Here is a 23,201-nt window from a genome sequence, read left to right on the forward strand (position 1 = left end):
AGGGATTCTGTGGCATGAACGGGGACATATGTACTATGTGGGGCCCCTGACAGTGGATGGGGATGACGGGAGGCTTGTGTGTGCACAGACATGTGAAGGAGTCATCATGGTGGTCTGGGCAGATAGAGAAGGAAAGGGAAATGGAAATGCTGCTAAAATATACAGCTGGGACTTAGCTGGTGGTCTAGGGGGCCTAAGCTGAGATTTTGCACAGCAGCCTACAAGCCTTTAGTTATACCACCAAGCAATGGTTTATATCTCATGTGCAAAAGGATCAGGCAGGTTGAAATTCACTCAGTCTGATTCTTCGTTCTCTGCCAAACGCTTTCTGCAAGTACCGAGAAGAAGGCAAAGGGCAAAGGTCACCCCAAATAGTGAGGGGATTTGCATTTCTCTTTTCTTCATTTACAAAAATAAACGATTAACCTTTTCATTGCTGAAAGCATTCTCACTGCGCAGCATTTTTCCATGCCTGCCTATAACATTTGCACGGACCTATGTATATTTTTGTATACAGATATTTTCCAGAATAGCAGTGTAATAGTCAGAGCTGCGAGTAGTCGCCCCCCTGACCCCGGCGAGGGCAGACACCACCTCTGGTTATCCACTAATGCTGAGTTAAATGGATCATCTTTTAATTCAACCTTTGCCCAACCAAAGTCCAGCTGATCTGCGCCAACTCCAGGCGAGACTTCATCCCGGGTGAGAGGAGAGCCAGCGACCTCCCCGGCCACAGCTGACAGGTAAGGCTCCCCACGTATGTGCCCGCCGCACACAGTATACCTGGATATACCTGGAGCTGGTGCCCGCCGCACACGGTATACATGGATATACCTGGAGCTGGTGCCCGCCGCACACGGTATACCTGGATATACCTGGAGCTGGTGCCCGCCGCACACGGTATACCTGGATATACCTGGAGCTGGTGCCCGCCGCACACGGTATACCTGGATATACCTGGAGCTGGTGCCCGCCGCACACGGTATACCTGGATATACCTGGAGCTGGTGCCCGCCGCACACGGTATACCTGGATATACCTGGAGCTGGTGCCCGCCGCACACGGTATACCTGGATATACCTGGAGCTGGTGCCCGCCGCACACGGTATACCTGGATATACCTGGAGCTGGTGCCCGCCGCACACGGTATACATGGATATACCTGGAGCTGGTGCCCGCCGCACACGGTATACATGGATATACCTGGAGCTGGTGCCCGCCGCACACGGTATACCTGGATATACCTGGAGCTGGTGCCCGCCGCACACGGTATACATGGATATACCTGGAGCTGGTGCCCGCCGCACACGGTATACATGGATATACCTGGAGCTGGTGCCCGCCGCACACGGTATACATGGATATACCTGGAGCTGGTGCCCGCCGCACACGGTATACCTGGATATACCTGGAGCTGGTGCCCGCCGCACACGGTATACATGGATATACCTGGAGCTGGTGCCCGCCGCACACGGTATACATGGATATACCTGGAGCTGGTGCCCGCCGCACACGGTATACATGGATATACCTGGAGCTGGTGCCCGCCGCACACGGTATACCTGGATATACCTGGAGCTGGTGCCCGCCGCACACGGTATACCTGGATATACATGGAGCTGGTGCCTGCCGCACACGGTATACATGGATATACCTGGAGCTGGTGCCCGCCGCACACGGTATACCTGGATATACCTGGAGCTGGTGCCCGCCGCACACGGTATACCTGGATATACATGGAGCTGGTGCCCGCCGCACACGGTATACATGGATATACATGGAGCTGCGAGTATTTATAGGGGACTTTATGTCCAGGCACAACCTTCAGAGCAGCGAGCGTGACACCGGCACAATGCAGGCACAACCTAGCAGGACATGGGAACCTCTCCTAGATACCTGCAGCAGATCGGGGCCACGCTTTCAGGATTTGGGGACTTTCTCAGGATCGTGGTCACCTCTTTATTTGGGTCATTGGGGCTTTTTGTGATGTTCAGACTGGATATAAAGGGGCACTCCCACCTCGGGCACTGATGCCCAAATATCTGATATGTGCGGGTCATATCTCGCGGATGGTGGCTCTCTGCATTAAGTTGTATGGGTGTCATGGAAACGGCCTCCTCTCCTCACCTGGATGCAGCTGCGGCCGCTCATATCCCGGGGGGGGGGGGGGGGGAGGGGTCCCGGTCATATATTTATGCTGTATCCTGGGGGCATATATGTCTAAGGTTGGAGCGTCCCTTTAAGCACCTTTCCGTCATGGTCACAGCTGTCCAGAAGGCTGAGGTCCAGGGCGCTGAGTGTTGGGGTCCTCTTTTATCTGGTTCTTGTCTAGAGATAAAATGTCACTTTAAAAATTGCAATTTTGCAAGAATTTGCCCAGAATTGTAGAATTTTTCCAAGGATTCTGCAGTAACAATAATGTGATTTTATTTATGTAGCGCAAACATATTCTGTGACATTTTACAAATCATAGGGAGCAAAAACAGCAGTGAAACCCGAGATTGAACTGCCCAGTGTGAACACAGCCCACTAGTATGAGGCTTCTGTAGGGCCTCCGGGGTGGGAGATGATTGGTGACCCCCCGCTCGCTCCATGTTAGCTTGTATGTGGGAGATGATTGGTGACCCCCCGCTCGCTCCATCTTAGTTTGTATGTGGGAGATGATTGGTGACCACCCGCTCGCTCCATGTTAGCTTGTATGTGGGAGATGATTGGTGACCCCCCGCTCGCTCCATCTTAGTTTGTATGTGGGAGAAGATTGGTGACCACCCGCTCGCTCCATGTTAGTTTGTATGTGGGAGATGATTGGTGACCCCCCGCTCGCTCCATCTTAGTTTGTATGTGGGAGAAGATTGGTGACCACCCGCTCGCTCCATGTTAGCTTGTATGTGGGAGATGATTGGTGACCCCCCGCTCGCTCCATCTTAGTTTGTATGTGGGAGAAGATTGGTGACCACCCGCTCGCTCCATCTTAGTTTGTATGTGGGAGATGATTGGTGACCCCCCGCTCGCTCCATGTTAGCTTGTATGTGGGAGATGATTGGTGACCCCCCGCTCGCTCCATCTTAGTTTGTATGTGGGAGAAGATTGGTGACCACCCGCTCGCTCCATGTTAGTTTGTATGTGGGAGATGATTGGTGACCACCCGCTCGCTCCATCTTAGTTTGTATGTGGGAGATCATTGGTGACCCCCCGCTCGCTCCATCTTAGTTTGTATGTGGGAGAACATTGGTGACCACCCGCTCGCTCCATCTTAGTTTGTATGTGGGAGAACATTGGTGACCCCCCGCTCGCTCCATGTTAGCTTGTATGTGGGAGATCATTGGTGACCCCCCGCTCGCTCCATCTTAGTTTGTATGTGGGAGAACATTGGTGACCCCCCGCTCACTCCATCTTAGTTTGTATGTGGGAGATGATTGGTGACCCCCCGCTCACTCCATGTTAGTTTGTATGTGGGAGAACATTGGTGACCCCCCGCTCACTCCATCTTAGTTTGTATGTGGGAGATGATTGGTGACCACCCGCTCGCTCCATGTTAGCTTGTATGTGGGAGATCATTGGTGACCACCCGCTCGCTCCATCTTAGTTTGTATGTGGGAGATGATTGGTGACCCCCCGCTCGCTCCATGTTAGTTTGTATGTGGGAGATCATTGGTGACCCCCCGCTCGCTCCATCTTAGTTTGTATGTGGGAGATGATTGGTGACCACCCGCTCGCTCCATGTTAGCTTGTATGTGGGAGATCATTGGTGACCCCCCGCTCGCTCCATCTTAGTTTGTATGTGGGAGATGATTGGTGACCCCCCGCTCGCTCCATGTTAGCTTGTATGTGGGAGATCATTGGTGACCCCCCGCTCGCTCCATCTTAGTTTGTATGTGGGAGATCATTGGTGACCACCCGCTCGCTCCATGTTAGCTTGTATGTGGGAGATCATTGGTGACCACCCGCTCGGCTCCATGTTAGTTTGTATGTGGGAGATCATTGGTGACCACCCGCTCATCTCCATGTTAGTTTGGTGGTCTCCAGGACAGATGTGTCGCAGTGTGAAGATCAGTGTCAGTCTGCGGTTCCTTGAGCCCCATAGATAAAATGGTTCTGGGGGCCAGTCTCCAACAACCCCTGGAAATAGACCGGAGGAGCCATTAAATTTGGGTTTCTTCTGCTGGACCATGATTGGGATGGAGACTGGGCCAACTGGAGGATCTTCTGCTACTCTGGTGGGCCAGTCCGAGACTTCCAATGTGTATGGCTTAGTCTGGGTTGACGTCCACATTGGAGTCTCCTCTGCAGATTTTGTTGATGTAAACCCAATGGGCACCTGGCAGACCCCATAATAGTCTAGGGGCCTGGGGGGGTCTGCGGACAACCACTGTTTTAGCATAGCCTGGCCTTAGAGGTGAGTGCGGACTAGAGTCAGATCTGAATTTGCAGGTTTGGAAGAAATTTCTTAATCACTTTTTCCGAGAGCTTCAATGGCGGCCATTTTGGTTTTCGTCACCCCTTCCATGCTGCAATGGCGGCCATATTGGGTATGACCCAACTTAAAAAGTTGGATTTGTATGAAAAAAGAAGATGATGTGAAGCCTTGTACTTGTGTATGTCTCCATAGTCTATACCGTATAACTCTGTCACCTCTTCTGCCGCAGACATGGCCCTGGACGCCGCCAAGACCCGTGAGTGTTCTTTAACCAAACCAGATGGAAAAGGCTACGGATTTTTCTTACGTATTGAGAAGGATATCCTCGGCCATCTGGTCCGCGCGGTGGAGAGTGGCAGCGTGGCCGATACAGCCGGGCTAAAGGACGGAGACCGGGTCATTAAGGTCAACGGGAAATTTATAGACGACGAAGAACATCTGAAGGTAACGAGGAAATCTGATAAGACGCCATGAAGGATATTAGGGGGCCACGGGTCTAGCGTGTCTGAAGGCCTGGTTGCAATGGGGGCACTGTCTAACAACCAGCATGTCCCCAGTAACCAGAGTAACTGTAAGCCTCGGGGCCCCACTGCAGATCTGTTATGGGGCCCCGATCTATTCTGGGACATTGAGAGGACTGGTGGGTTTTATGGGGTGGAGGAACTTTTGGGGCCACCTCAGGGTCCAGTTACAACTGTCACCCCTATAGCTACGCCCGTCACTCTCTTGGCCACCTACAGAGGATCCGTGGAGATGGCCGCATGCAAACGGTATGGGGTGACCTCTCCTATAGGTGAAAGACATAAGGATTTAGGAGGGGTCCAGAGGGGCGTCTATCACTGACCCTGGTAACACCAGACTACGTACAGGGGCGTGTAGTCTGTAGCCATGGAGACACATAGAATGGTAGGACTGGGTGCCGTAATCTGTACGCCGCCGCCAGGGCTCATTCTTCTGACGAGATGAAAGCTACCATTGCAAATAACAAGCCCCGCCCATTGCCCCGCCCTTTAGACTAATCGCCAAAATGTCTTCCTGATCGATACAGGATTTATGTTTTGTCTCCCTTGGAATCTGTCGGCGCTGAGTTGTCAGACACGCCCCCTTAGCCGAGCCATTATATTACACCGCCCCCTAGTGGTGCTCTCCTGGACACAATGACCATATAGCGCTATAGCGTCCACAATGCAGGGATAGTTATCTAATAGATGCAGCTTTGGATGTGACTAGAGTATACGCCGTGTATGATGGGGAGTCTGGTGGCCATTCACAGGTGGTGGAGATGATTCAGGCCAGCGGACAGTCCGTGACTCTCACCATTCTGGATGAAGACTCTTATCTCAAGTACAAGAGAAGCCAAGAAGATCCGACCGAGAATAAAACACCTTCAGGCCCAGCCGAGTCACCAAGACCAAGACTCTGCTACCTGGTGAAAGACAAAGGGACCTACGGCTTCTCCGTAAAGACACAAAAAGGTAAAAAGTCACCAAAGAGGCGCGGCCCAGAATTAGAGAAACGTAGCTGCGTCCTTCTAAAAACAGCGCCACTCCTGTCTACAGGTTGTGTATGGGACTGCGGCTCAGCTCTAGTGAAGAGAATGGGGCTGAGTCACAATACAAGGCACGAGCTGTGGCCCTAAAACGAGTCCGAGGCCGTCTAATGTAGAGCAAATAAGACGGGCTGTGTCCTGTCCAGTAGTCTCGGGGCTCATGCGCACTGTCAGGATTATCTGCAGATTTTTTTGCACGGATTTCAATGTGATAAATCTGCGCTGTGACCCATTAGCATCAATGTCAATGAGAAATTCTATTTTTCATGCACTCTTTTTGCACGAAAATTGATCAATGTCTCGGATTTTAACCCTTTCCTAACATTCGCTGCACTAGTATACGGTCTTTAAGCCTAGCGGCCGCCATAGTTGCCAGGTCTACGCTCATACAACGGAGGCCCAGTGGAAATGGCCACAATCAGAGCCCGAACTGGTCAAGGGCATTAGTCAGGAAAAAATCAAGGGAGCCGAACCGCTGGTTTTAGTTTTTTTTACCATTTTACCTTTGAATAAAAAGTGATTGAAACCTTCCAAAATAGTAAAGATAAAAATAGCATCTGACCCCGTAAAGAAAGACGCCATATACAGCCCCATACAAGGTAATATAGAACAGCGACAGCTACAACAAGAAAGTTTTGATTTGCAAAGTTTTTGATTTTTTTAAGTGTCAAAAAGTCACAAAAACGATAGAAATTTTGTAGCCCCAAAACGGTAACCCCTCCGCTCTGCGCATAGTAAAATAACAAGTGATGGGGCTAATGTTCCCATTCACTGACAATAGGGAGGAGCTGAATATCTGCATTAGAAAGTTCTAGAACGTCTGCCATGTGCAATGATTCCGGAATATTCCTCACCATCTCTTCCCCTTTTAGGCGCTAGCGGATTTTACCTGGACGCCCTGCTCCCCGATGGCGTGGCAAGTAAGGCCGGTATAAAGCCCGATGACCGTATTGTAGAGCTAAACGGCAAGAACGTCGAAGGTTGTTCCTACGAGAACCTTATCAAGCAGGTAAGATGGCGGCCAGGGTTACACCTATAGGGCGAGGAGTTGCCCAATGGACTCTCTGTGAGGCTATAAATGGCACAGGGTTGGCTGTTCCAGATTTTGTGCTGAGGCCCAGGAGCTCTGAGGTTCTTAGGTACTAACCACTAATTCAGTTTGCGATCCCTTAAAGGGAATGTGTCACCAGAACCCAACATCTGACCCCAGCCCCACAGATAGATAGGTTCGGGTCATCTCAATCAGACAGTGTTTTCCCCTTGTGACTCGGGGCCTCTGTTACAGAGATATCGCTGTTTCTGCCAACATTGTGCAGTAGCGAGGGCACCGCCATTGCCGCCATTGCCGCCATTGTTACAAAGAGCTCATTTGCATATTGACAAAACTGTCCGTATCTTGGCAACAGAGGCCCCGATTCACAAGAGGGAAACGTCATTTGATTCAGGCGAACCTAACCTATCTATCTGCAGGCAGGGGGATATGCTGGATTTGGGGATACACTCCCTTTAATATTGAAGTCACTGACCAGACATGAGCTCAGCAGTGATATGTAAGTCAGTTCCTATAGAGGACGGTGATCTGTGACTGCAGCAGATAGTCCGGACACGGAGAAGAAGGACACAGAGCCCATTACTAAACCAGCAATGAGATAAGGCAATGCTCTGGGACTACCCCACATAGAGTCCACTAAGGGGGCCACGACTTACAGGCTTTTAGTGATCTTTGAGTCAAATGGACATTTCTGGGCCCAGGGGTGTCACTATCAGGCCGTAGACTCTGAGGAGCCAAAAAGGTCCTTCTGCCACCTATAATATACCACTATTCCCAATGCCACCTATAATATACCACTATTCCCAATGCCACCTATAATATACCACTATTCCCAATGCCGCATATAATATACCACTATTCCCAATGCCGCATATAATATACCACTATTCCCAATGCCACCCATAATATATGACTACTTCCAATGCCACGTATAATATACCACTATTCCCAATGCCACGTATAATATACCACTATTCCCAATGCCACCTATAATATACGATTACTCCCAATGCCACATATAATATACCACTATTCCCAATGCCACGTATAATATACCACTATTCTCAATGGCACGTATAATATACCACTATTCTCAATGGCACGTATAATATACCACTATTCCCAATGCCACGTATAATATACCACTATTCTCAATGGCACGTATAATATACCACTATTCCCAATGGCACGTATAATATAGCACTATTCCCTATGCCACGTATAATATACCACTATTCCCAATGCCACGTATACTATACCACTACTCCCAATGCCACGTATAATATACCACTATTCCCAATGGCACAAGGTAAGTAGGGTTCCCAATACACATTCTGCACTTGGTCTTAGGAGGTTTAGTTTGATTTGGTTTGATCTGGGCCTATGACATTATTGACCTATCCTTCATGTAGCTCATCAATATCTGATCGATGGGGGTCCAACACCCAGCACCCCTGCTGAAGACTCCACAGCATTCAGATGCCTCCTCTTCACTGCAGGTTTGGTATTGTAGCTCAATATCATTAATTTCTATGGGCCTGAGCTGCAGCATGACCACGTGGCCGAGAAATGTGATGATACTTGTCCAAGGCCAAAGCAAAATGGTGGAAGTGGCTGGTACCCACTCATGTGATATCGATGGCTTATCCTGAAGTTTGATGTGTGGAACTTATAGTGGGGTGGCAGAGGACACAATGACACCAGGGCCTCGATGGCTCCTCTACTATATAACATGTGTGGTACTATAAATACCCCATTGCCGTTGGTATCTTCCTGCAGATGAAGGAGTCTGGAGATTCTGTCATGTTCCTGGTGGTAGATAAAGCCACCGATGACCAGTTCTACCAACAAAAGAAAAATATCACAGCATTGGACGCGACCCCAGAGCTACTGCCCAGCCCCCCCAGGATCGTGGAGCTGGAGAAGGGCGAAGACGGCTATGGCTATTATCTGAGGCAAGAGAAGAATCGTAAAGGTAACGTAAAGAAACCAAGAGTCATGTGGACTGTAGATTTGGGATGTGTCCTGAAGTATGGAGTGGATGTGCTTTGGCTTAGATGTTTACTGTTCAAACGTCAGAAATTTCACTTTTTCCCGGGCATCCTTTTCAACACGTCAATACTATGGGGTGGGGGGGGGGAGCATTGGTGTCATGTTTGTCCCCAAACCCCATTCCTTGTCCATTCAGGGGCACCATTCAAACACCAAAAGTAAGGTGTGAAATACCATCTGAGCTACTAGGGTGACTACCACCACCATAGCCCATAGCTCAGAACAGTGGCCACCTACCAAACCACCCTACGCCATAACCGCTATGTTCCTCGCAGGTCACTTCATCGTGGAGATTGAGGTAAACTCCCCAGCGTACAAAGCCGGCCTCAAGGACTACGATCGCGTTGTGGCAGTGAATGGAGAATCCGTGGAGAGTTTTGACCATGAACAGGTGGTGGAAGCCATACGCAAAGGGGGGAACAAGAGCACCCTACTGATCTCCAACAAAGTGACAGATGAAATCTATGCCAAGGTGAGGGCCCAGTATGGTGGATCCGCTATCAGGAGGTCTACAGTGTTTGTATATAGTTGGACCATAAAATGTATTATAGCGGAATGTAAACCACTCATGCCATACCTGGTGCGTAATGTTCTGAATTTGTGATTTCAGGCTGGAATTTCTCCATTTTTATACCTAAAATCATTGAAGGCTCCAAAACCAATAAAAACAGAAACACCCAAGTCCACAGAAGCTCCAGCCCCCAAGCCATCCCTTGCACCAGCGCCAAGTCAACCTGCAGCCACCACCACGTCTGCCCCCAAACACAAGCCCAGACTATGCCGAGTGACAAAGGGCAGTTCCGGTTTTGGCTTTAACTTGAACGCTATCAAAGATGTCCCGGGACAATATTTTAAGCAGGTAAGTCGACTTCAGCCAATGATACTGCAAAAGGGAGACTGTTACTATTGTAGGCTTTTGCCGATGGTAACAACACAAACCTAAATTTGGTATGTCGCTGACACATTGGGAAGAATAACTGGGTCAAAGCTTTTCCTTCTCCCAGGTTGGTCAACCATTGCATTTATAGCCATAGTGGCCATTTGGTATCAGCCAGTGGCCCGACCACATGTGGCCCATGACAATTTGGCAATTCAGTTGTCACATAGCCTGGGCACCGTGTTCACCAATTTTCAAAAAGCTCCAACCCTCATGTTTCTAAGAGGGAGCTCTAAGTATGGGTCAATGGCTAACCGGGGTCAAATAGAAACTCTGTTTTGCAGTCCCAACCTCATGAACGAGGTCAACGAAGACTTGAGCATTTTGAGTTAACAAATTCGGGCCAGGGAGTTATTACATAACCAGGTTACTTAGGACTTGGCTGAATTCTAGATGAACATCTTCAGAATTTTATGAACCAGTCTTGGTCTTATTTAAAGGTTATTAAGGGAGGTCCTGCAGATGTGGCTGGAATAAAAGAAGAGGACATCCTGGTGGAAGTCAATGGAGTCAACGTGGAGAAGGAGTCTTATGAGGATGTTATAGTGAAAATCAAAGAAGCAGGAAAGAACGTTACGTTACTGGTGGCCTCGCCCGAGGTTTATGACCACTTCAAGGCACAGAAAATCCAAATTACATCATCCATGGCCGACCCCCTACCTGAAACTAACAGTCCTAATACTCCGACCTCCAACCAACAAACTCCACCTAACAAAGCTGACCCAATACCGGAGAAAAACAGTCCTCCTGTGGCAAGTTCCAACCAGACAAGTCCATCTCCTGAGCCCAAGCACAAGCCCAGACTATGCCGAGTGACAAAGGGCACTTCAGGTTTTGGCTTTAACTTGAACGCTATCAAAGATGTCCCAGGACAATATATTAAGCAGGTAAGTCGACTTCCGACAATGATTTTACATAAGTAAGACTGTTGACATTGGAGAACTTTGTCGATGGTGGCAACACAAACCTAGATTTAATACGTTGTTGACACATTGGGAAGCATAACTGGGTCAAGGGAGCCTGGGACAACCAATGTATTTACAGCCACAGTGGCCCTATCACACGTGGTCCATGATAGTTTGACAATTCAGTGGACACATAACCTGGGCATGGTGTTCTACCAGTCTGGGAAAGCTCCAACCCTTGTCCTTCTAAGAGGATGCGAAAAACAAGGCTCAAATACAAACCGGGGTCGAACAGTAACTTTATCTTGCAGTCCCAACCACATTACGAGGTCAACGAAGACTTGAGCATTTGAGATGATTAAATTCGGGGGCAGGGAGTGATTACATAATCAGGTTACTTAGGACTTGGCTGAATTCTAGATGAACATCTTCAGAATGTTATGAATCTATCTTGGTCTTATTTAAAGGTTACTAAGGGAGGTCCTGCAGATGTGGCTGGAATAAAAGAAGAAGACATCTTGGTGGAGATCAATGGGGTCAACGTGGAGAAGGAGTCTTATGAGAATGCAGTGATGAGAATCAAAGAAGCAGGAAAGAACGTTACATTACTGGTGGCCTCGCCCGAGGTTTATGACCACTTCAAGGCACAGAAAATCCAAATTACATCATCCATGGCCGACCCCCTACCTGAAACTAACAGTCCTAATACTCCGACCTCCAACCAACAAACTCCACCTAACAAAGCTGACCCAATACCGGAGAAAAACAGTCCTAATAGTCCGAGCTCCAACCAGACAACTCAGTCTAGTAAAGCAAGATCAGCGCCAGAACCTGCCGAAGGGGTGAGATAAAGAAAACCGTAGTAATATATGTAAGGCTACGAAAAGTCAGACCCCCATAGTGTGACCGCTCTTACAGTACAGACCCCCATAGTGTGACCGCTCTTACGGTACAGACCCCCATAGTGTGACCGCTCTTACGGTACAGACCCCCATAGTGTGACCGCTCTTACGGTACAGACCCCCATAGTGTGACCGCTCTTACAGTACAGACCCCCATAGTGTGATCGCTCTTACGGTACAGACCCCCATAGTGTGACCGCTCTTACGGTACAGACCCCCATAGTGTGACCGCTCTTACGGTACAGACCCCCATAGTGTGACCGCTCTTACGGTACAGACCCCCATAGTGTGATCGCTCTTACGGTACAGACCCCCATAGTGTGACCGCTCTTACGGTACAGACCCCCCATAGTGTGACCGCTCTTACGGTACAGACCCCCATAGTGTGACCGCTCTTACGGTACAGACCCCCATAGTGTGACCGCTCTTACGGTACAGACCCCCATAGTGTGATCGCTCTTACGATACAGACCCCCATAGTGTGACCGCTCTTACGGTACAGACCCCCCATAGTGTGACCGCTCTTACGGTACAGACCCCCCATAGTGTGACCGCTCTTACGGTACAGACCTCCATAGTGTGACCGCTCTTACGGTACAGACCCCCCATAGTGTGACCGCTCTTACGGTACAGACCCCCATAGTGTGACCTCTCTTACGATACAGACCCCCATAGTGTGACCGCTCTTACGGTACAGACCCCCCATAGTGTGACCGCTCTTACGGTACAGACCCCCCATAGTGTGACCGCTCTTACGGTACAGACCTCCCATAGTGTGACCGCTCTTACGGTACAGACCCCCCATAGTGTGACCGCTCTTACGGTACAGACCTCCATAGTGTGACCGCTCTTACGGTACAGACCCCCCATAGTGTGACCGCTCTTACGGTACAGACCCCCATAGTGTGACCTCTCTTACGATACAGACCCCCATAGTGTGACCGCTCTTACGGTACAGACCCCCCATAGTGTGACCGCTCTTACGGTACAGACCCCCCATAGTGTGACCGCTCTTACGATACAGACCCCCATAGTGTGACCGCTCTTACGGTACAGACCTCCCATAGTGTGACCGCTCTTACGGTACAGACCCCCCATAGTGTGACCGCTCTTACGGTACAGACCCCCCATAGTGTGACCGCTCTTACGATACAGACCCCCATAGTGTGACCGCTCTTACGGTACAGACCCCCCATAGTGTGACCGCTCTTACGGTACAGACCCCCCATAGTGTGACCGCTCTTACGATACAGACCCCCATAGTGTGACCGCTCTTACGGTACAGACCTCCATAGTGTGACCGCTCTTACGATACAGACCCCCATAGTGTGACCGCTCTTACGATACAGACCCCCATAGTGTGACCTCTCTTACGATACAGACCCCCATAGTGTGACCGCTCTTACGGTACAGACCCCCCATAGTGTGACCGCTCTTACGGTACAGACCCCCCATAGTGTGACCGCTCTTACAATAGAGACCCCCATAGTGTGACCGCTCTTACGGTACAGACCCCCATAGTGTGACCGCTCTTACGGTACAGACCCCCATAGTGTGACCGCTCTTACGGTACAGACCCCCATAGTGTGACCGCTCTTACGGTACAGACCCCCATAGTGTGACCGCTCTTACGGTACAGACCCCCATAGTGTGACCGCTCTTACGGTACAGACCCCCCATAGTGTGACCGCTCTTACGGTACAGACCCCCATAGTGTGACCGCTCTTACGGTACAGACCCCCATAGTGTGATCGCTCTTACGGTACAGACCCCCATAGTGTGATCGCTCTTACGGTACAGACCCCCATAGTGTGACCGCTCTTACGGTACAGACCCCCATAGTGTGATCGCTCTTACGGTACAGACCCCCATAGTGTGACCGCTCTTACGGTACAGACCCCCCATAGTGTGACCGCTCTTACGGTACAGACCCCCATAGTGTGACCGCTCTTACGGTACAGACCCCCATAGTGTGACCGCTCTTACGGTACAGACCCCCATAGTGTGATCGCTCTTACGGTACAGACCCCCATAGTGTGACCGCTCTTACGGTACAGACCCCCCATAGTGTGACCGCTCTTACGGTACAGACCCCCATAGTGTGACCGCTCTTACGGTACAGACCCCCATAGTGTGACCGCTCTTACGGTACAGACCCCCATAGTGTGACCGCTCTTACGGTACAGACCCCCATAGTGTGATCGCTCTTACGGTACAGACCCCCATAGTGTGACCGCTCTTACGGTACAGACCCCCATAGTGTGACCGCTCTTACGGTACAGACCCCCATAGTGTGACCGCTCTTACGGTACAGACCTCCATAGTGTGACCGCTCTTACGGTACAGATCCCCCATAGTGTGACCGCTCTTACGGTACAGACCCCCATAGTGTGACCGCTCTTACGGTACAGACCCCCATAGTGTGACCGCTCTTACGGTACAGACCCCCCATAGTGTGACCGCTCTTACGGTACAGACCCCCATAGTGTGACCTCTCTTACGATACAGACCCCCATAGTGTGACCGCTCTTACGGTACAGACCCCCATAGTGTGACCGCTCTTACAATAGAGACCCCCATAGTGTGACCGCTCTTACAGTACAGACCCCCATAGTGTGACCGCTCTTACAGTAGAATATCCATAGTGTGACCGCTCTTACAGTACAGACCCCCATAGTGTGACCGCTCTTACGGTACAGACCCCCATAGTGTGACCGCTCTTACGGTACAGACCCCCATAGTGTGACCGCTCTTACGGTACAGACCCCCATAGTGTGACCGCTCTTACGGTACAGACCCCCATAGTGTGACCGCTCTTACGGTACAGACCCCCATAGTGTGACCGCTCTTACAGTACAGACCCCCATAGTGTGACCGCTCTTACAGTACAGACCCCCATAGTGTGACCGCTCTTACAGTACAGACCCCCATAGTGTGACCGCTCTTACAGTACAGACCCCCATAGTGTGACCGCTCTTACGGTACAGACCCCCATAGTGTGACCGCTCTTACAGTAGAATATCCATAGTGTGACCGCTCTTACGGTACAGACCCCCCATAGTGTGACCGCTCTTACGGTACAGACCCCCATAGTGTGACCGCTCTTACGGTACAGACCCCCATAGTGTGACCGCTCTTACGGTACAGACCCCCATAGTGTGACCGCTCTTACAGTACAGACCCCCCATAGTGTGACCGCTCCTACGGTACAGACCCCCATAGTGTGACCGCTCTTACAGTACAGACCCCCCATAGTGTGACCGCTCCTACGGTACAGACCCCCATAGTGTGACCGCTCCTACGGTACAGACCCCCATAGTGTGACCGCTCTTACGGTACAGACCCCCATAGTGTGACCGCTCTTACGGTACAGACCCCCATAGTGTGACCGCTCTTACGGTACAGACCCCCATAGTGTGACCGCTCTTACGGTACAGACCCCCATAGTGTGACCGCTCTTACGGTACAGACCCCCATAGTGTGACCGCTCTTACGGTACAGACCCCCATAGTGTGACCGCTCTTACAATAGAGACCCCCATAGTGTGACCGCTCTTACGGTACAGACCCCCATAGTGTGACCGCTCTTACGGTACAGACCTCCATAGTGTGACCGCTCTTACGGTACAGACCCCCCATAGTGTGACCGCTCTTACGGTACAGACCCCCATAGTGTGACCTCTCTTACGATACAGACCCCCATAGTGTGACCGCTCTTACGGTACAGACCCCCATAGTGTGACCGCTCTTACGGTACAGACCCCCATAGTGTGACCGCTCTTACGGTACAGACCCCCATAGTGTGACCGCTCTTACGGTACAGACCCCCATAGTGTGACCGCTCTTACGGTACAGACCCCCATAGTGTGACCGCTCTTACGGTACAGACCCCCATAGTGTGACCGCTCTTACGGTACAGACCCCCCATAGTGTGACCGCTCTTACGGTACAGACCCCCCATAGTGTGACCGCTCTTACGGTACAGACCCCCCATAGTGTGACCGCTCCTACGGTACAGACCCCCATAGTGTGACCGCTCTTACGGTACAGACCCCCATAGTGTGACCGCTCTTACGGTACAGACCCCCATAGTGTGACCGCTCTTACGGTACAGACCCCCATAGTGTGACCGCTCTTACGGTACAGACCCCCATAGTGTGACCGCTCTTACGGTACAGACCCCCATAGTGTGACCGCTCTTACAATAGAGACCCCCATAGTGTGACCGCTCTTACGGTACAGACCCCCATAGTGTGACCGATCTTACAGTACAGACCCCCATAGTGTGACCGCTCTTACAGTACAGACCCCCCATAGTGTGACCGCTCTTACGGTACAGACCCCCATAGTGTGACCGCTCTTACGGTACAGACCCCCATAGTGTGACCGCTCTTACGGTACAGACCCCCATAGTGTGACCGCTCTTACGGTACAGACCCCCATAGTGTGACCGCTCTTACGGTACAGACCCCCATAGTGTGACCGCTCTTACAATAGAGACCCCCCATAGTGTGACCGCTCTTACAGTACAGACCCCCATAGTGTGACCGCTCTTACGGTACAGACCCCCATAGTGTGACCGCTCTTACGGTACAGACCCCCATAGTGTGACCGCTCTTACGGTACAGACCCCCATAGTGTGACCGCTCTTACGGTACAGACCCCCCATAGTGTGACCGCTCTTACGGTACAGACCCCCATAGTGTGACCGCTCTTACGGTACAGACCCCCATAGTGTGACCGCTCTTACGGTACAGACCCCCCATAGTGTGACCGCTCTTACAATAGAGACCCCCATAGTGTGACCGCTCTTACAGTACAGACCCCCATAGTGTGACCGCTCTTACAATAGAGACCCCCATAGTGTGACCGCTCTTACGGTACAGACCCCCATAGTGTGACCGCTCTTACAATAGAGACCCCCATAGTGTGACCGCTCTTACAGTAGAATATCCATAGTGTGACCGCTCTTACGGTACAGACCCCCATAGTGTGACCGCTCTTACAATAGAGACCCCCATAGTGTGACCGCTCTTACAATAGAGACCCCCATAGTGTGACCGCTCTTACAGTACAGACCCCCATAGTGTGACCGCTCTTACAGTACAGACCCCCATAGTGTGACCGCTCTTACGGTACAGACCCCCATAGTGTGACCGCTCTTACAATAGAGACCCCCATAGTATAATAAGCTGTTCCAGGGGAGGTGTAGAACTATATGATATATTCAGACCCCCCTTCCCATTTCGGGGTTCCTTTGGGAGCCTTCAGTGTTCTATCCCGTCGGGGTCACCACGAAGGCCAGTGATTGGTCTCAGCAGTCAGGTGGGTCAGGTGAATGTGGATGTGTGCCATGTGACATAGCAGAGACCTCAGCAGTGACCCCGGGCCAGGAATGTCACCCCGAGGGCCGGGAGATATTGGGGACACTCGGTGTAAGTCCCGTTGAGCAGAGTCTTAGTGTTTCTTACTTTCCGCACCTCCCTGCTCCTCCGATTATTCTACTTTGTATTTCTGGTTCCCACCTCACAAGTCCTAAACATTCTTCAGTGAGGTCTCGGGAGGTTTGTCGGTCTCTTGCCGGTCTCTACTTGTTCTAGTCACAGTCCTGGGCATGGACCGGCCCAGATTGGCCCTTTCTATATTGTGTCTTATGACGGCTCCGTCTCGCTCAGCACCGGTGTCCACCATTCCCATTTCTTGGCCGCTCCAGCTCCGCTTTGTCCTTCTTGTCTGTACATAACACCCCGTGCGGCCTGGCAGGAGATCTGGAGAGCGGAAAACTATGTTCCCATCATGTGACCCAGGCCCGACTATTGCAACCCCTGATCCTGTTTGCCTTGGCAGCAGCTTCTTGGCACTGACTGCTATAGTTGGCTTTATTGTCCTTCCCGTATCTCACCCGGCCTGTCCCCATTTATCTCACACCCCTGACTTCTCTTATCATTTACTTCTCTTATCCTTTACTTCTCCTCACATTGATCACTATTAAACTCATTTGTAAGGGAGCGTTCACACTACTGTCGGTGTCCGCTGCTAATGTCCGTGCAGAATCTTGCGCAGTATTAGTATTGGGCACTCGCTGTGTCCGGGACAGTCTGACCTGATATAAATGGAGATCAGGGGAGTCTTTTACTGTCCGTGTCTTTCCTTAACTGTCCGTCCCCAAAGACGTCCGACTTTTCAAGCAGACAGGAAAACCCGACATGTAAGGACACTTAAGAACAGACACGGACAGTAAGAGACGCCCCCGATGTCCATTTAAATCAATGCAAAACGTCCCAGACACAGCAAGCGCCCGATGCTAATGCTGCACAAGATTCTGCACGGACATTAGCAGTGGACACTCGCTCTCGGACACGGGCAGTAGTGTGAACGCTCCCTGATTTCCACTTTCACCAGATCCAAGTTTAACGTCATCAACAAGAAATTTTATTTTACTACCCTGTTTCCCTGAAAATAAGTCATGCCCCGAAAGTAAGACACAGCAGAGGTTTTGTAGAATTGCCTAATATAAAGCAGCACCCCCCCTGAAAATAAGACATCCCTCAATAATAATAATCTTTCTGCGCAAAGATTGTATGAAGAAAAACATTGCAGCCGGCTGAACACTGTGCTTCGCGATGTTCCGTGTGCACAGGGATGCCGGCTGCTGATGCTGCAGCGATACACTGTATCCAGTGTTCCTGCTGCTGTAGGATGAGCTGGGAGATGTCGCTGTGCAGACACTAAGCATCGTATGCAGTGGGGGGTCCGCTCTCCCATCTCATCCCACAGCAGCAGGAACAGTGGATACAACGCACGATATCACAGCAGCGGCAGCAGCCGGCATACCTGCGCACACGGAGCACCGCACACAGCGTTCAGCCGGCTGCAATGTTTTAGTTCATACAGACTTTCTGCAGTAAGCACATAAGACATCCCCTGAAAATAAGACATAGCAAGTCTTTAGGACCAAAATTTTATATAAGAAATTGTCTTATTTTCGGGGAAACACGGTAAGAAAAATTTCTGTAAGATCATTATAAACATATCAAAGGGAATCAGGCGCACTGCTGCCCCCCTGTGGAACCCACAAGTAACAATAAACCCCCAACCCCCCCCCCCCTGTGCAAATCACTAGCAACAATGACTTCATCTAGTACTGCCCCTCACTAGTAACAATGACCCCCCTCATACTGCCCCCTCTAATAACAATGACTCCCACCAATACTGCCCCCCACTAGTAACAATGACCTCCCTCCATGACCCCCCATACTGCCCCCCACTAATAACAATGACTCCCACCAATACTGCCCCCCACTAGTAACAATGACCCCCATACTGCCCCCCACTAGTAACAATGACCCCCCTCATACTGTCCCCTCTAATAACAATGACTCCCACCAATACTGCCCCCCACTAGTAACAATGACCTCCCTCCATGACCCCCCATACTGCCCCCCACTAATAACAATGACTCCCACCAATACTGCCCCCCACTAGTAACAATGACCCCCATACTACCCCTCACTAGTAACAATGACTCCCACCAATACTGCCCCCACTAATAACATTGACTCCCACCAATACTGCCCCCCACTAGTAACAATGACCCCCTCCATGACCCCCCATACTGCCCCCCACTAATAACAATGACTCCCACCAATACTGCCCCCCACTAGTAACAATGACCCCCTCCATGACCCCCCATACTGCCCCCCACTAATAACAATGACTCCCACCAATACTGCCCCCCACTAGTAACAATGACCCCCATACTGCCCCTCACTAGTAACAATGACCCCCCCCATACTGCCCCCACTAATAACAATGACAATCCAACCAGGGCTCAAGAATGAAAGGACAAAGCGCTCAGAGGAAAAGCATCGTGAGCCTGAGCTGTGGTGCAGTGAATAAGACACAGACCTGAGCACCAAAATAATCCCAATCATCACCGAAAACCATAACAAAAGGATATACTCCATATTATTACATATCACCCTAGACCACCAGGGGTACTAATCATAACCAGCTTAAACGTCAAAAGATATTAGTTATTAACCCATAACACCTCTAGACCTCCAGGAATATTAGGTACTAACCCATAACAACCCTAGACCTCCAAGGATATTAGGTACTAACCCATAACAACCCTAGACCACCAGGAATATTAGGTACTAACCCATAACACCTCTAGACCTCCAAGGATATTAGGTACTAACCCATAACAACCCTAGACCACCAGGAATATTAGGTACTAACCCATAACAACCCTAGACCACCAGGAGTATTAGGTACTAACCCATAACAACCCTAGACCTCCAAGGATATTAAGTACTAACCCATAACAACCCTAGACCACCAGGAATATTAGGTACTAACCCATAACAACCCTAGACCACCAAGGATATTAAATACTAACCCATAACAACCCTAGACCACCAAGGATATTAAATACTAACCCATAACAACCATAGACCATCAAGGATATTAAGTACTAACCCATAACAACCCTAGACCACCAGGAGTATTAGGTACTAACCCATAACAACCCTAGACCTCCAGGAATATTAGGCACTAACCCATAACAACCCTAGACCTCCAAGGATATTAGGTACTAACCCATAACAACCCTAGACCATCAAGGATATTAAGTACTAACCCATAACAACCCTAGACCACCAGGAGTATTAGGTACTAACCCATAACAACCCTAGACCTCCAAGGATATTAAGTACTAACCCATAACAACCCTAGACCACCAGGAGTATTAGGTACTAACCCATAACAACCCTAGACCACCAGGAGTATTAGGTACTAACCCATAACAACCCTAGACCACCAGGAGTATTAGGTACTAACCCATAACAACCCTAGACCTCCAAGGATATTAAGTACTAACCCATAACAACCCTAGACCACCAAGGATATTAAATACTAACCCATAACAACCATAGACCACCAAGGATATTAAGTACTAACCCATAACAACCCTAGACCACCAGGAATATTAAGTACTAACCCATAACAACCCTAGACCTCCAAGGGGATTAGGTACTAACCCATAACAACCCTAGACCTCCAGGAATATTAGGCACTAACCCATAACAACCCTAGACCACCAGGAGTATTAGGTACTAACCCATAACAACCCTAGACCACCAGGAGTATTAGGTACTAACCCATAACAACCCTAGACCACCAAGGATATTAAATACTAACCCATAACAACCCTAGACCACCAAGGATATTAAATACTAACCCATAACAACCATAGACCATCAAGGATATTAAGTACTAACCCATAACAACCCTAGACCACCAGGAGTATTAGGTACTAACCCATAACAACCCTAGACCTCCAAGGATATTAAATACTAACCCATAACAACCATAGACCATCAAGGATATTAAGTACTAACCCATAACAACCCTAGACCACCAGGAGTATTAGGTACTAACCCATAACAACCCTAGACCTCCAAGGATATTAAATACTAACCCATAACAACCATAGACCATCAAGGATATTAAGTACTAACCCATAACAACCCTAGACCACCAGGAGTATTAGGTACTAACCCATAACAACCCTAGACCTCCAAGGATATTAAATACTAACCCATAACAACCATAGACCATCAAGGATATTAAGTACTAACCCATAACAACCCTAAACTACCAGGAATATTAGGTACTAACCCATAACAACCCTAGACCTCCAAGGGGATTAGGTACTAACCCATAACAACCCTAGACCTCCAGGAATATTAGACACTAACCCATAACAACCCTAGACCACCAGGGATATTAAGTACTAACCCATAACAACCCTAGACCTCCAAGGATATTAAGTACTAACCCATAACAACCCTAGACCACCAGGGATATTAAAGGGCTCTATCAGCAAAATCATGCTGATCGAGCCCCACATATGCGTGAATAGCCATTAAAAAAGGCTATTCAGGCATTCAGGCACCGTAAAAGTTATATTAAACTCCCCCTCCCCCCCCCCCCCCCCGTTTTAAAATAATAACCTAAAAAAGATTTGATCTACTTACCGAACGTGCACGCTGGGGCATTCAGGGTCCGACGTCTTCTTCATCCACACCTCCTCTTCCTGCGATGTCCTCGGGTCCCGTCCTCCTCCGGCGCTCGCAAACGGACACTGATATAAAAAAATAGCCTGGGCGCATGCGCAGTAGCCGTAGTAGAAGCCGCATGCTACTGCGCATGCGCCCAGGCTATTTTTTTTATATCAGTGTCCGTTTGCGAGCGCCGGAGGAGGACGGGACCCGAGGACATCGCAGGAAGAGGAGGCGTGGATGAAGAAGACGTCGGACCCTGAATGCCCCAGCGTGCACGATGTGTAAGTAGATCACATTCTTTTTTAGGTTATTATTTTAAAACGGGGGGGAGGGGGGTAGTTTAATATAACTTTTACGGTGCCTGAACAATCTTTTTAAAGGCTTCACGCATATGTGGGGCTCTAGCAGCAGGATTTTGCTGATAGAGCCCCGTTAAGTACTAACCCATAACAACCCTAGACCACCAGGGATATTAGGTATTAACTAGAGATGAGTGAGTACTATTCAAAACGTTTCGAATAGTACTCACTTATCTCTAGTATTAACCCATAACCACCAGGGACTACACTTTCCTGACTGATACACCATATAGAGAATCTGAACCTGCAGCTCAAATAAGAATCCACCAATGACAAGGTGCAGATCAGGCCAAGACAAGCGAGGCGTTGGGAGACCGGAGGGAACGTAATGACTGGTTTTATTTTGCAGGAGACGAATACTCCAGCGGAGGAGCCTCCTAAGGAAGACGATGACACCGCCCTGTAGACACCATGACCAGAAGAGGTCTCACCTTGGCCAAACATGAAAGACACTGGAGGAACCTCAGCCTAGGCCACTCCCAGACCAGCGCCATCTTACCCCAATACAGGGCGAGGTGCTTATTACTAATTCCTTGGTCTCAGATTGATTATTTATGGTCGCCTGGTAATAATTAACCTCCGTGGTGCGGCAGTAAAATACTTTTATGACTTGTTTTGCATCTTGGAGGCTCCGAAGGGATCACTTGAGTTGGTGGCCGGTGAGGTGGCAATGGAGCCGTGTCCCATTGAAGAGAAAAACACACTTGTGTCCTCGGTCAAATGTTAATAAAGAAAAGCGTATGGCGACCGCGGCTGAGAACTTGTGTCCCTTTTATGATTGTTAGAAGATAGTAGGACAGAAAGACGCCAAGTCACGGGGGTCCGGGGAGCTGAGGTGGGGGGTGCTGGCTGGTGAGGGCATCAAGGCGGCTTCTAGACTGGTTTCCAACATGGAGGGGGGGGGCATCAATGTCCTTTCCCTACCAAAATATTAGCTCTGCAGGAATAGAGATCCTGGGG

At 49.8% G+C, this 23,201-nt stretch overlaps 1 protein-coding gene across 1 annotated transcript; it reads left to right on the forward strand.

Moving 5' to 3' along the window:
• Window positions 1–655: 655 nt before the first annotated feature.
• On the forward strand, window positions 656–22,993 carry LOC142189050 (Na(+)/H(+) exchange regulatory cofactor NHE-RF3-like). Its single transcript, XM_075262114.1, has 10 exons — window positions 656–743; window positions 4,647–4,861; window positions 5,691–5,892; window positions 6,839–6,975; window positions 8,797–8,992; window positions 9,345–9,541; window positions 9,680–9,928; window positions 10,447–10,893; window positions 11,379–11,753; window positions 22,591–22,993. Exons 2-10 carry the CDS (start codon window positions 4,649–4,651, stop codon window positions 22,645–22,647), a joined length of 2,073 nt encoding a protein of 690 aa, XP_075118215.1. The 5' UTR covers window positions 656–743; window positions 4,647–4,648; the 3' UTR covers window positions 22,648–22,993.
• The last annotated feature ends 208 nt before the right edge of the window (window positions 22,994–23,201 follow it).

The sequence above is a fragment of the Leptodactylus fuscus genome, unplaced genomic scaffold, assembly GCF_031893055.1.
Source record: "Leptodactylus fuscus isolate aLepFus1 unplaced genomic scaffold, aLepFus1.hap2 HAP2_SCAFFOLD_98, whole genome shotgun sequence".
In the NCBI taxonomy this organism is placed as follows: domain Eukaryota; kingdom Metazoa; phylum Chordata; class Amphibia; order Anura; family Leptodactylidae; genus Leptodactylus; species Leptodactylus fuscus.